We start from the raw sequence: 12,186 nt of genomic DNA on the forward strand, positions 1-12,186 counted from the left end.
GTGACATGGTTTTGTGGTGGACTTCACAGTCCTGGGGTAACAGTTGGACTTGATGATCCTAAAGGTCTTTTCCAACCTAGCTGATTCTATGATTCTGCTTTGGAGGAAAAACAAAAGAGAAGAGGAAACAATTTCTTGGTTTTTTGTTTGTTTTTTAACTCAGGAAGAGGCCAAGAGTAACAGCTTCACACTTCTTCCAGCTCAATATTTTAATGCCAATGCTCAACTAACTGAAGAAGCACTTCAAAGCTGTTATCTAAATTCTACTTGACTCTGTGTTCACTATTCATCTATAAAATGTCTAGAATAGCATAGATGAATGTAAAACTACCTTAGAATTACAGAAATATTGGAAAAGACTAGTTGTGAAAATTCACCAGTCCAGTTAAGAAAGCCCACTTGTTTTTCTTCACCAAACATACCACTAGTATCAGCATAAGCATAAATTCTTATATTTAATAAATTAAGACATTAATAAAAGTCTTACAGGCTGTGATTAGTATTGTGACTCCAAACAGTAGCCCTAAGGAGATGTGAATAGTAAAGCCAGAAAAAGCATATATCCATCTTAATACTCTCTCAACCTCCAGCTGTTTTAATTCATATTTAAATTAATTTTAATGGTTATATAAATAATTATTTTTAATATAAATTATTAACTATTATATAAATTAAGAATTAACTAAGATTTTTAATATGTATCTTTTATAATCCCCACTGAATCTGTGTTCTGAGTACTTTAGGCTCCCCTTGAATCCCTGTAAAGTTCTTGCAAGGGCAGCATTCTCTGTCAGGGAGCTGAAGGTGTCACCCACCATCATTCTTTCTGAAACCATGCTCTTACTAATGACATTTGATGATCCGTAGTTCTTGTACAGGAAGGCAAGTGTGCAATATCAGTTCTTATCCCTGTCCACCCTTCTTATGTCATGTGTGATTTTTGTAAACCTCTGTCATATTCTTGGAGAACATTTCCAGTCAGACCCTCCAGAGCTGTTGTCCTCCTCTGAAAACCTTTTGCGTCTAATACGTCCTTTTTCAGTTGAGAGATCCAGAGCTGTATATCTTACTCAAGGTGTGGGTGAGCTGTGAATTTCTATAATAGCATGTTATCTGCTTTTTCTCTATTCCTTTCCTAGGAATTCATAATGTTTTACTTGATTTCTTGACTGCTGTTAACAGCTGTGATTGTTTATTAACCGGTCCATGAAGACTTCCCGAGGTGTTAGTTAGCTTAGCATGGCACTCTTCTCAGTGTTTAAGGTAATATGACGTCAGCCGGCTTTGGTATTATAAAAAATCAGGTAAATAACAGAGTCACATTCTCGGTCCTTCTAAAAATCTACTCCGTACCTTCTGATTTTCCCATGTTATTGAAATGTATTTTGTATCACCAAAAGATCAATAATTTCTTCACTATAGAAAACGTTCTTTGTTGAGCTGCGTTTTTTTATTCAAAGCAAGATGTTAAAAACTGAGAGTGTTCGTGGTCCTTCTCTGGACAGGGAATGATATAGATACAATGCATATGTTTAGAAAAATCTGCTTTTTCGCTTCCTTTTACAATTTTTCTGGAACTCTGGCTTTCCCATCTTTGATTAACTGAGTAGCTGATGATCCTGTTGGCAGGGGGAGGAAATTGTGAATCATGTTTAGAGGATAACCTAAGGTGAAATTCAGTGAGAGCTAAATCACTTGCCATATCAAATCTTTGTCCAAAGTTCTGGAATCTACCATTTAGTAGCATGACAGAATCAGAATCCTGTCATAGTGTGGTCTATGAGAAGATCCTGTTTGCATCCATTCCTGAAAGAAGACATTGTAGAGGTCATGAATCATAGAATCATAGAATAGTTAGGGTTGGAAAGGACCTTAAGATCATCTAGTTCCAACCCCCCTGCCATGGGCAGGGACACCTCACACTAAACCGTCTCACTCAAGGCTTCGTCCAACCTGGCCTTGAACATTGCCAGGGATGAAGCATTCATAACCTCTCTGGGCAACCTATTCCAGTGCCTCACCACCCTAACAGGAAAGAATTTCCTCCTTATATCCAATCTAAACTTCCCCTGTTTAAGTTTTAACCTGTTCCCCTTGTCCTGTCACTACAGTCCCTAATGAAGAGTCCTGCCCCAGCATCCCTATAGGCCCCCTTCAGATACTGGAAGGCTGCTATGAGGTTCAGACGCTGTTTCCTGCACAGAGAATGGATGTTACCTGGCTTCTTTGTCTAGCACTCTTTGAATCAGATCATGTAAAAATATAGCACAGAAGTAGCATTTGTCTCCACGTTGTCTCAGCAGTCAGCCATTGAACCTGTACTATCTGCTCATTTTCCCCTGTGACATTCAAACTTCTGGTGCAAAGCTACCATTCAGTATTTCTTTTTAGAAAGGATTAAGTCCTGTGGAAAAGCTAACAAATGGAAATCAGAATCTTCAACAGGCAGAGCTTTTCCCATGAATTGAAATTAATTTGAATACTAATAGCTAGGAAATAAATGTTTAAGGGCAAATACCTTTAGATGACAGCTACACCTACAGCTTTTACAAAATTTGTAAAGATTTGTAAAATTCAGGTTATACACACTTTAAGGAGTCACTGCTTCCAACAGTGTTTGCCCCAATAGTTTTCTTGTCTCTCAAAAATAAGAATTTTAGAGGTTCCCAAGAATGATTTGACACTTCTCTTCTGAGAATTATAAGCAAGCCGTATACTATCCTACCTCATTTTTTCCCCCAAGATTCTGAAGATGCTGAAGGACTAGGTCAAAATGTGTGCTCCTTTATTGAAAAGTCTACAAGAGTATCCTTGGGCAAGAACCCTAAAAACATATTTTTCTTCATAGTAGTACAGCTGTCTGCCAGAAGTGCTGAATCTCATCCATAAGAGTGCAGAAACGATTGTAAAAAGCAACTTAGTCATAAAATAATTCCTCTTCATTTTCACTTTTAACATTTATATTGTTCCAGCACCATATGAATAGATTTTCTTAGCAGACTTTATATATTCATCCTCATTTACTAGACAGGCTACCATAAAGATACTCAGCTGTTTAAGACAGTTGTAAATTTCTGACAGGTAACTTATAAATGCAGCATCCATGTAAAACACATGACAGCAATTTCTTGAAAATAAGTCAGGAGAGGTCATTCTTAGGAGTATTTCTGTAAGATTCTGAAGCAACCAGTGAAAGATTGTTAGCCCCCAGTAGCTCCATCACTTGTGCTTTTTGCAAACACTAAAGTTAAAGGTTACGAGTACTATGGTACCGTACAGGTCTTTCACACAGAATGATTCTCCTTAGCTAAATTTGGAAATGTACTTTCTTCTGGCCTTAATTTTCAAGTAATTCTTCATATTCTAAATGGCAGCTGAAGGCAAGCAGAAATAGTGAGTAATTGATTTAACAACCTAAGACAAGTACATGGAAGTAGAAAAGTTTGTCTTAGTGCTTGATGTGAGCAGAGATCTGCTTTAGATTTCTTTTTCAAAACAGTACCTCAGCACCTTGGGCCAGCACAGTGGCCTTTAAGCCTGAATGAGCATGACTTTTTTTTTTTTTAATCTCAGTGCAAAGCTCCAGTATTTCATCTTTTCAAATGGTTTTACAGCACTCAGAGCAGAATTAAATTGACAAGGTTAGAATTCATCTCCTAGAGGAGAATACTGTGCTTCTCTTGATAAGTGCTAATATAACATTTATGTGCTGGTACCTTAATAACAGCCCCAGCTAGCCTAATGAAAGTACTGAAAGCAAACAGTACTCAGTGAGGTTTTATTGTGACTGCAATTTGAGACAAATTATCCCTATTTTTGTTCCCATATCAAAAACAGAAATGCTAAAGCAATTGCTGTATGCTTGGTATAGAATTAGGCTCCACTATGGTTAATATAGAAGTGCATTTTTCATGTGAACAGCTCACAAGGGTCAAGCATCAAAGATACTCTGTGCAAAATGATTGTCAATAACTTTGTGAGTGAATTTTGAAATAAAGTGCCTGTAACCTGTCATTATTTCTCCCTCTCAAAGCTGAGAGCGAGTGGATGAAAATTGAGCTTGTGAATTGAAAGTACTGTGAGTTACGTGGCCTTATCGACTTCAGGCAAAATGACAGGTCCGTCTTGTTATTATTTTTCCTTTCAGAGGTCAGACAGTAGACAATATTATCAGTATATACTGTGGTGTAAGCAAATTGGTATATAAAAAAGCTACCTGTGTACACAAAGATGGTGTCAGTCACTAATATTAAAATGCTTAATATATTGTCTCTCCATATAAATGGAGGAAAAAGTACTGTAAGAAGAAAAGATACTGTAAGAATTAAAATAATCAGCTGTCCAGAATAAGGATGTCAAAATTTGATTAAAAAAAAAAAGTATAATCAGAGTACGTTGACGTAATTCACACTTCTTGAGAGTATGTATGTTATAAAATGGAGTTGATTTCCATAAATAGACCTTGTTGTATACATTATATGATTATATGTACATGAATTTAAGTATAAGGTAACAGCAGACGTAAATGTGTGTACCGGTTTTGGCTGGGATGGACTTAACTTTCTTCAATAGCAACTTACATGGTTTGCATTTGTGACCAAAACAGCATTGATAATGCACCATGGGTTTCCAGCCATTGCTGAAAAGTGCTTACACAGCATCTGTTGGTCATACCACCCCATCAGTGAGTAGGCTGAGGATGCACATGAAGTTGGGAGGGGACACAGCTGAGGCAGCTGACTCCAGCTGACCAAAGGGGTATTTCATTCTATATATCATATTTATCCATAAAAACTAAGGGGAGGGATGTTTGGCAGGGTAGTCATTGCTCACAGTCTACCTAGGTATCAGTCTGCTGGTGGGAAGGCTTTCAGTAATAGCCTTTGCATTGCTTGTTTTGTTTTTTTTCTCCTTTCTTCCTTTTTTCTTCACTTATTAAACCATCTGTATGTTGATCCACAAGTTTTCTCACCTGTGCCACTGGGGAGGGGAGAGGTAAGCAAACAGCTGTGTGGAGCTTAGCTGCTGAATGGAATCAACCCATTGCAATGTGTTGCTCCTAGTTGAAAGGTCTAAGGTTGGTTTTGGTTGTATTCAGATGAAAATGAATTGAATACATAGTAGCAATACAGGAACAATAGAATTCTTTTCTGAACTCATACTAGGTTTGTTAAGATTGCAAGGTAATGCTTTTTATGCAGTATATTCACTTCCTATACCTGTTAACATGCTGCAGTGCAATTTCTAAGAATTATTTTACAAAGAATTAAGCAGAAAGCATGTCCCACTTCTTTAATGACATCAGAAGAAATGTAACTCAGTTACTCAGAGTTAGCCTGCCTGGTTAGCTAATCAGATGTGCTGGTTGATGTGGAAATAATTTAAATATACTTCCTAAATGAGCACTGCTATTAAGAAAACATATTTTATCTTCTAAGAGGTTTTGTTCAAGATCATTGTGCTGTTCAAAACTATCTGAACCATATCTTTGCTATATCTGAACTATATCTTTAGTACTCCAACTTTTAAATAAATCTTAGGTGCTTTACTAACTCATTTCTGTAGTTTCAGTAGTATTTATCATTTTTATTCTTCAACAACCAGCGCAGATAAAAGACTTTTGGTATGCAAAAATACATTTTTGTGATTGCAGAATGAGTGCAAAATACACTGCGATCATTGTCTTAAAATATACAGGCGCAGTAGTATTTTGAGACTGCAAAAATAGGCAGATATTTGTAATTGCTCAAGATGACTTTTCAATGAGAAGAAAAGTTTAGGGGAAGAAGTCTCCATGAAATAACTACTGCACATACTTTTTTGAATTTATCAGCTGAATAAGAGCAACATTAATTTCTACTAGCACTGTAATATGCACAATATTTTGTTTATGTTTTAGGTTGAAGATTCAGAGACATATCGTGATGCAACTGCAGTGTGTGGGTTGCTTACTGTGGTTGTAATATCTCACCTACCCAGAGATGCTGCCATTGAATGGCATGTTGTTGCAGTAATTGATGATCCACTCCAAAGAAAACATTTTGCAATGAAGATGTTGTCAGAGGGCTTCCAAATTGAGTGTGAAACTGTGGAGTCTAGTTCTGCATCTTGTGCATCAATCTCTGTACATCTCAGCTTGATTTCACCATCCGCTTCCCAGCTCGATTTAGATGGACCTCTTCATGACTTAGTTCATATGTTTAGACAAGCTGTTGAGAAACTTTCAGAAGACTGCAGTGCAAGTCCTTTGTCTTTTAGAGCTTTCTTCAAGGACAATGTCTTTGATGCTGAAACACTACAAATAGGTAAGACTTAATGATGACAGGAACCAGGTGTTAATACTAATAATAAGGTAATATTTCTTTAGTTCTACATAAGGCTTCATTGGAAGAAAATATTTTAGAAGTGCCTTTCAAGGACAGGTGCACAAGAAGGTCAATAGCATCCTGGCTTGTATCAGAAATAGTATGGCCAGCAGGGTCAAACATAGGGAGAATGAATCTTTTGCATAAAAATCTTTGAACAGTTGTCCATTTGGTAGACTTTTTTGTCATTATCTAGAGCTATGTTCGAATAAACAAATCCTGCATGCTAGAAGGCACTCTTTTGAGAATAAAATAATTAATTTAAAATAATTAATGTTTTACAACAAGGAAATGGTGGTGTATCCTCTAGATTAGAGGGTATCCAGTTTTGAAAGTGTGCTGTTTTCTCACCCCTTTATTTAAATAGAACTTGCTAGCCAAACAAATTTACTGTTTTTTTTCCCAATGTTTATTTTCAAAATCTCATTCCATTACCTTGTAAAAAGAATACAGAAATATATATATAAAATATATTCTTTGTGTATGTATATATACATATATATAAAAATATATGTGTATATATATATAAAAATATATGTATATATAATGTTGCAACTATACTTATGTTGTACAGCTGTATTTTGGCCTATGCTCTATTTGGGAAAACTAACATTATGCAAGAGCACAAAAGCTTATTTTATATGTCATGCCTACAAAACTGGTAGACTATACTTGTATTGAAATCAGAAGAGCTTTGTAATCAATTTGAGAAGGACCAAAATCAGATCTTTAGTCTATATTTATCTCAAACATGCATGCACTTTAAAAATCCTTGCAGACCACAACTAATCCATATTAATTAGCTGACATAAATGTTAGCCCTCAAATATTTTACTGTCCTATTTTTTTTTCTTAACCTGCAGCAGTTTTTGAAGAAAATTCAACTTGACATTGTTTAATAGATTTAAAGTACAGGAATTGAAAGCTATAAAAATGTGGCATAGAATAAGCATATTTAATCCAGGAAGCAAGGAATGAACATATAGTCTGACAGAATGTTGTTGTTTTTCCTACATCTTGTTTAAGAGCTAAAAGGAAACCTGATAAAACATGTTCGTGGCATGGGATTAACATAACCATTTTGCCTGCTTTCTTTCTCGTATTTCTCAGGCCATAGAATAATTACTTCCAGATAAATTTCATTTGCTTTATTAAATATATTGCTCAATATAATTTATAAATTGTGTGCATAAAAAATCATTTCAATTCCATTCATGTGAAATTACCAGTGGCATAGACATAGAAAGATTTGTTGTGATTGTCATATATTCATACTGGTTGTGTTCAGATCTCTGCAGTGTCATAATAATTCCTGTCATAGTAATTTTATCATTATCCCCACTAGGAAGAAATACATTCTCTCAAATCTGTGCAATATATAGAATACATTAAATTTACTCATAGCACTAATTCATTGATGAAGAATTTAAAAATAACTTTTTTTTGTACTTACAGAAAATTTCCAGGAATTTCATGTAATGGGAAGAAGAAATATGCAATATATTTGAAAATCACTTTTCAAATTAAGAGTTGTTGCTGAAGTGTGTCTTACTGATAGTTTCAGTCTGATTTAAGAATATTATATACATATTGTTTCTGATTCAAAATCAGAAGACTATTTGTTAATATAATGTTAAGACACAGGAACATATTTAAGTGTTCTGCTAATATATGTTCTTGGAGCCTTGAAAGGCATGTAGTCTCCAGTGAAGCCTCCTCAGCTTCCCAAATGATGCAGCATATTACTGAACTGTGTCCTTGATTTCCTCTTGTACTGTTGCAATAATTATAGTTTTCATCATTTAAAATGTACTCACACATACATATTAACTCTCAGTTTAAAAAGCACTGTGTAAAAGGTCTCCCAAGATATTCCCATTCATTTCAGTATCCCCTAGACAGTGTCCATAAGCAAGATTGCATAGTCTGTTATCTTCTCAGTTATTATTGGCAGTCCTTAGTTTTGACTGGCAGAACTACTACAAATATGTGTGTCTTTTACTGTGCTTCAGGGGTGTAATATACCAGAACTAATGTCAGATCTTTCTTTTGAATGCCATGATACTTTATTCTGCCTGTAACACCAGCCCAAGATACCAGAGAATGTTAAGTTCTGATGACCACAGCTTCTTCCAGTTTCTTGGAGTGTATTCCTGTTTTCCTCTTGAGCCTGTCCTCATGTTTCATCTACAACAGCCCATTAACTTGTCAGCCTTCTTCCTAAATCTGGATTCAGGACTAAGGGAGAAAAAAAATGCATGTTTTACATTATCCAGAACTTTAATTCATTACCTGAAAAGAATTCAAAACATACATATAATATATTTAGGCAAGTTCCAGTAAGCTTGTTCTGTTTCTTGAATGCATGAATCTGAATGTGGCAAGTCCCAAGAGGGAACAGGACTGGCTTCCAAAATAGCACTGGTTTGTGTCTTGTCAGTTCTGGGTCCGGCCAAAACTTGGTCATACATGTCTTTGTAGACTTGATATTTTGAGCATTTGGATGTCTTTGTGCTGATTCTTGCTATCTCCAATGGTTACTTTCTGTTGCTGGGTAAGTCTACGTGGCTAACAGAATTTACTACGCTACAGATCAGGTAGCTGGTAAAAATGTCTTTCAAGCACAGAATAGCATTTTACTAGGACACAGGATAAAGCAGGAATGCACTGATCTTGACTTAAAAATCTGCAGGCCTAATACATGGACTTTTAAAAAATATTGTTTTATTGAATGTGGCTGACAGAAGATGAATGATATTGAGAGAGCAATTTTTTCAGTTGGCATTTATTAATTCAGCTCAGGTAGTGCTGGTTGCTAACCATCTGTATGATGATCTGTTAGTGACATGTTTATCTCCGATATGTGTTAGACACTGTTAATCCCACAAGTAGGTCTGTCCTTTTGGAGTCTTCAACTACCATCAGATGCATTGCCTGTTGAGGAAAGATAATATTAATAATGTAGAAGGGAATGCTAGACACTGCTGTTCAAATATTTTTAATATGAAACACATGAGACAGATGTATCTATAATGGAAAAGACAGAAATGATCATGTCTCAGAAATCAAGAGAGATGTTTGAGGGGATAACTGTTCCAGTCTTAGTGCATTTTTGATGGACTTCCATCATGTCATAAGACTAGCAAATAGTCTTCAATAATTCTTGCAAAATCTTGAATTGCAATGTATTGTCTCCTCTAGCAAAAGCATGGAAAAGAAATAAAGGTGTTGTTGTCTTTGTTTTTTTCTGATTAGAAATTAAAATCATTGCAGTGAAAGGAGGAAATACTGCCACAGATCTTCTCAAATGAACCTCTGATTAGATGAGCACTTTTTTGGTGCAAAGGAATTGTCATTTATTTAAAACTCTCAAAAAAAAATAAGAGAAATTTGTACCTGACACAGTAAGATGAGAACCAGGAATATGTATACTCTGCATATTTTAACAGGTTATTGGAAATTATTATAGCCAGTGATGCCAAAAGAAGCTAAAGGTTTGTAATGCAAATTTGAGACAGATAGCTTTCTGTCATCCTAAGACCAGATGTAAAGTTTTATTGAGCAAAGTGTACTATTGATGGTGAACTTCTCAGAGGCAATCCTTCATAACATATGAAAGTATTACGGGAACCGTGCTGAGACCACGGAACGTGTTAGAAGTAGGAGGATTAGATTAAGCTGACTTGTTAAGCCTTTAGAAGTCTTTAACATAAATTTGACTATTTCTTATTCTTATTTAAATATGCATTGATATAAACGTGTCAGAATGATTTGCTATATCATCCAGTTGACTAGATTATACTTCAGTATAGGAAAGATGAATGTTCATAAGTCATCACATTATGATTTCACAAGCCTTGTTCACAAGATGTATGCAAAATATTTTTGAATATTTATTAGGGAGTAGAAAAGGTCCTGTATTCACCAGAAAATCATATTACATAATCCTTTTTTAATACTTTAGAAAAAACGAAGTGGGAATATAAAAAGGCAAAAGAGAACTGAAATAGAAAGACAGTCTGGTAGCAGCATTAAAATGAATATATAATTAGTTTTTAATGTGGCTGTGTAAACGCTTAGGACTAAAAGGTGCTTAGTACTTATGTGTTTATCAAATTTCTGTGATACTCTAGTTTGAAAAAATTCTAATAGGGTCAAGTATGGGTCAACTGGACTGTAGAAAATCTTACTTGAAATGGGATTGTTTCTTCCATTGAAAGAAACCCTGTTGATTAAGCACTTAGTTGGGAGTCATTGCACTGACATAGTATACCCTGACATGAGTAAAGATGTTGCTTTTAAATTAAGGATTTTCCATCTGGTAAGGTAAGATTTGAAGTATTCCATTGATTAAAATACTGTCTTATCCACACATTTTCCCGATGTTGTCCAAAACAGAGTTCCCAGTACTGGTAGATAGAGATACATTATGTAGTGTAAATCTAAGAGAAGTGGAAGAAGATCAAATGAAGATACCAGGATGCATTTTCTTAATAACACATGTCCATGTGCATTAAAGTTTAATACTTTTTAACTAATGCACTTTAGAGTCACACTGAGAATTTATTTCAACTTTACTTTCTTGATGGATATGCCCTCATACACTAGGGAAAATATTTCCCATGAGGACAGCTGGAATCTCAACCTCCAAACACAGTCCTACATGTTCTTATGTGAGTAATCAGTATTTACTCTAAAGTTGTGGAGAATTAATGGTGTGAGTAGAAACTAAACAATCATTAAGAACTGCTTGCTGAATAAGAATGAAGCAGGTACATAACTGTTTTTAAGTGTTGGTCCTTTTGAAATCAAGCTTTGCGATCACTAACGAAGTATAACATATGTAATTTGGACAAACAAAAATACTTTTAAAATATCATGATGCTGTCTGAAACAGACTGTAAAAATTGAACTTGGTTATCTACCAAGTTAAATTAATTTAGTCTAAGTGGAAAATGTGAAAACACTTCCCAACATTGTCTTGGGTTCAGCAGTAGCAGTCATGTTTCTCCTTCATGGTAGCTGGTGTAGTGCTGTGTTTTGACTTCCAGCCTGGGAACGGTGCTGGTGATACGGATGTTTTCGGTTGTTGCTAAGTGATGTTTACCCTGACCAAGGACTTTGTGAGGCTCATGCTCTGCCAGGGAGGAGGGGAAGCCGGGAGGAAGCAGAGACAGGGTGCCTGACCCAGGCTAGCCAAGGAGGTATTCCATACCACAGCACGTCATGCCTGGGGTGGGGGGTAACTGGGAGTTCCCCGGAAGGACACAGGCTTCCGGGTGGGACTCGTTTCTTGGCTGGTGGTATCGTATTCTCTTCCCTTGTTATTTTCTCTTATCATTGTTGTAGTTGATAGTAGCGATGGTGATTTGTGTACATTGGTTGCTGGACTGTTGTCAGCCCGGCACCACTCACTGGGAGTGAGTGAACAAGCTGCCTGACTGGGTTTAAACCACGACAAACATGAAAGAAGAGGAAAATTTCACTTAAATTTTATGTGTTTCCTGTAAGAAAACAAAGAATTTGCCATGTATAATAGTTCAAGCAGCAGACCTACACTGCTGCTTCTCAGAGAAAAAAAATGGTTAAATTATTACGTGGTGAAATTCATCAGATTATAATATATATAAGCAATTATAAAATACTGATGCGTTTCATGAGTGTATTTAAAACAACATTTTCAGAGGATAAAAGTAGCTAAATTTCGTCTTGAGCCACAGAAGCGGCTTTGCAAGCTTGCTATTGCTACCCAAACTATCTAGTCAAGAGATCTGATATATTAAATGACATGCTAAAATGTTCAACTTTTTATATCGGTTTT

At 35.7% G+C, this 12,186-nt stretch overlaps 1 protein-coding gene across 2 annotated transcripts in view; it reads left to right on the forward strand.

The window, feature by feature from the left end:
- The window catches only part of DPH6 (diphthamine biosynthesis 6), a 210,476-nt gene that overhangs the window by 161,178 nt on the left and 37,112 nt on the right, over positions 1 to 12,186 (forward strand). For both annotated transcript variants that reach the window (XM_061463436.1, XM_061463435.1), the window contains one exon: positions 5,900 to 6,305. In XM_061463436.1, the coding sequence (XP_061319420.1) occupies positions 5,900 to 6,305 (406 nt within the window). The remainder of the gene's footprint in view (positions 1 to 5,899; positions 6,306 to 12,186) is intronic.

The sequence above is a fragment of the Pezoporus flaviventris genome, unplaced genomic scaffold, assembly GCF_033815535.1.
Source record: "Pezoporus flaviventris isolate CSIRO_AGI_PZ_B2104156 unplaced genomic scaffold, CSIRO_AGI_Pfla_v1 ptg000036l, whole genome shotgun sequence".
NCBI lineage: Eukaryota > Metazoa > Chordata > Aves > Psittaciformes > Psittacidae > Pezoporus > Pezoporus flaviventris.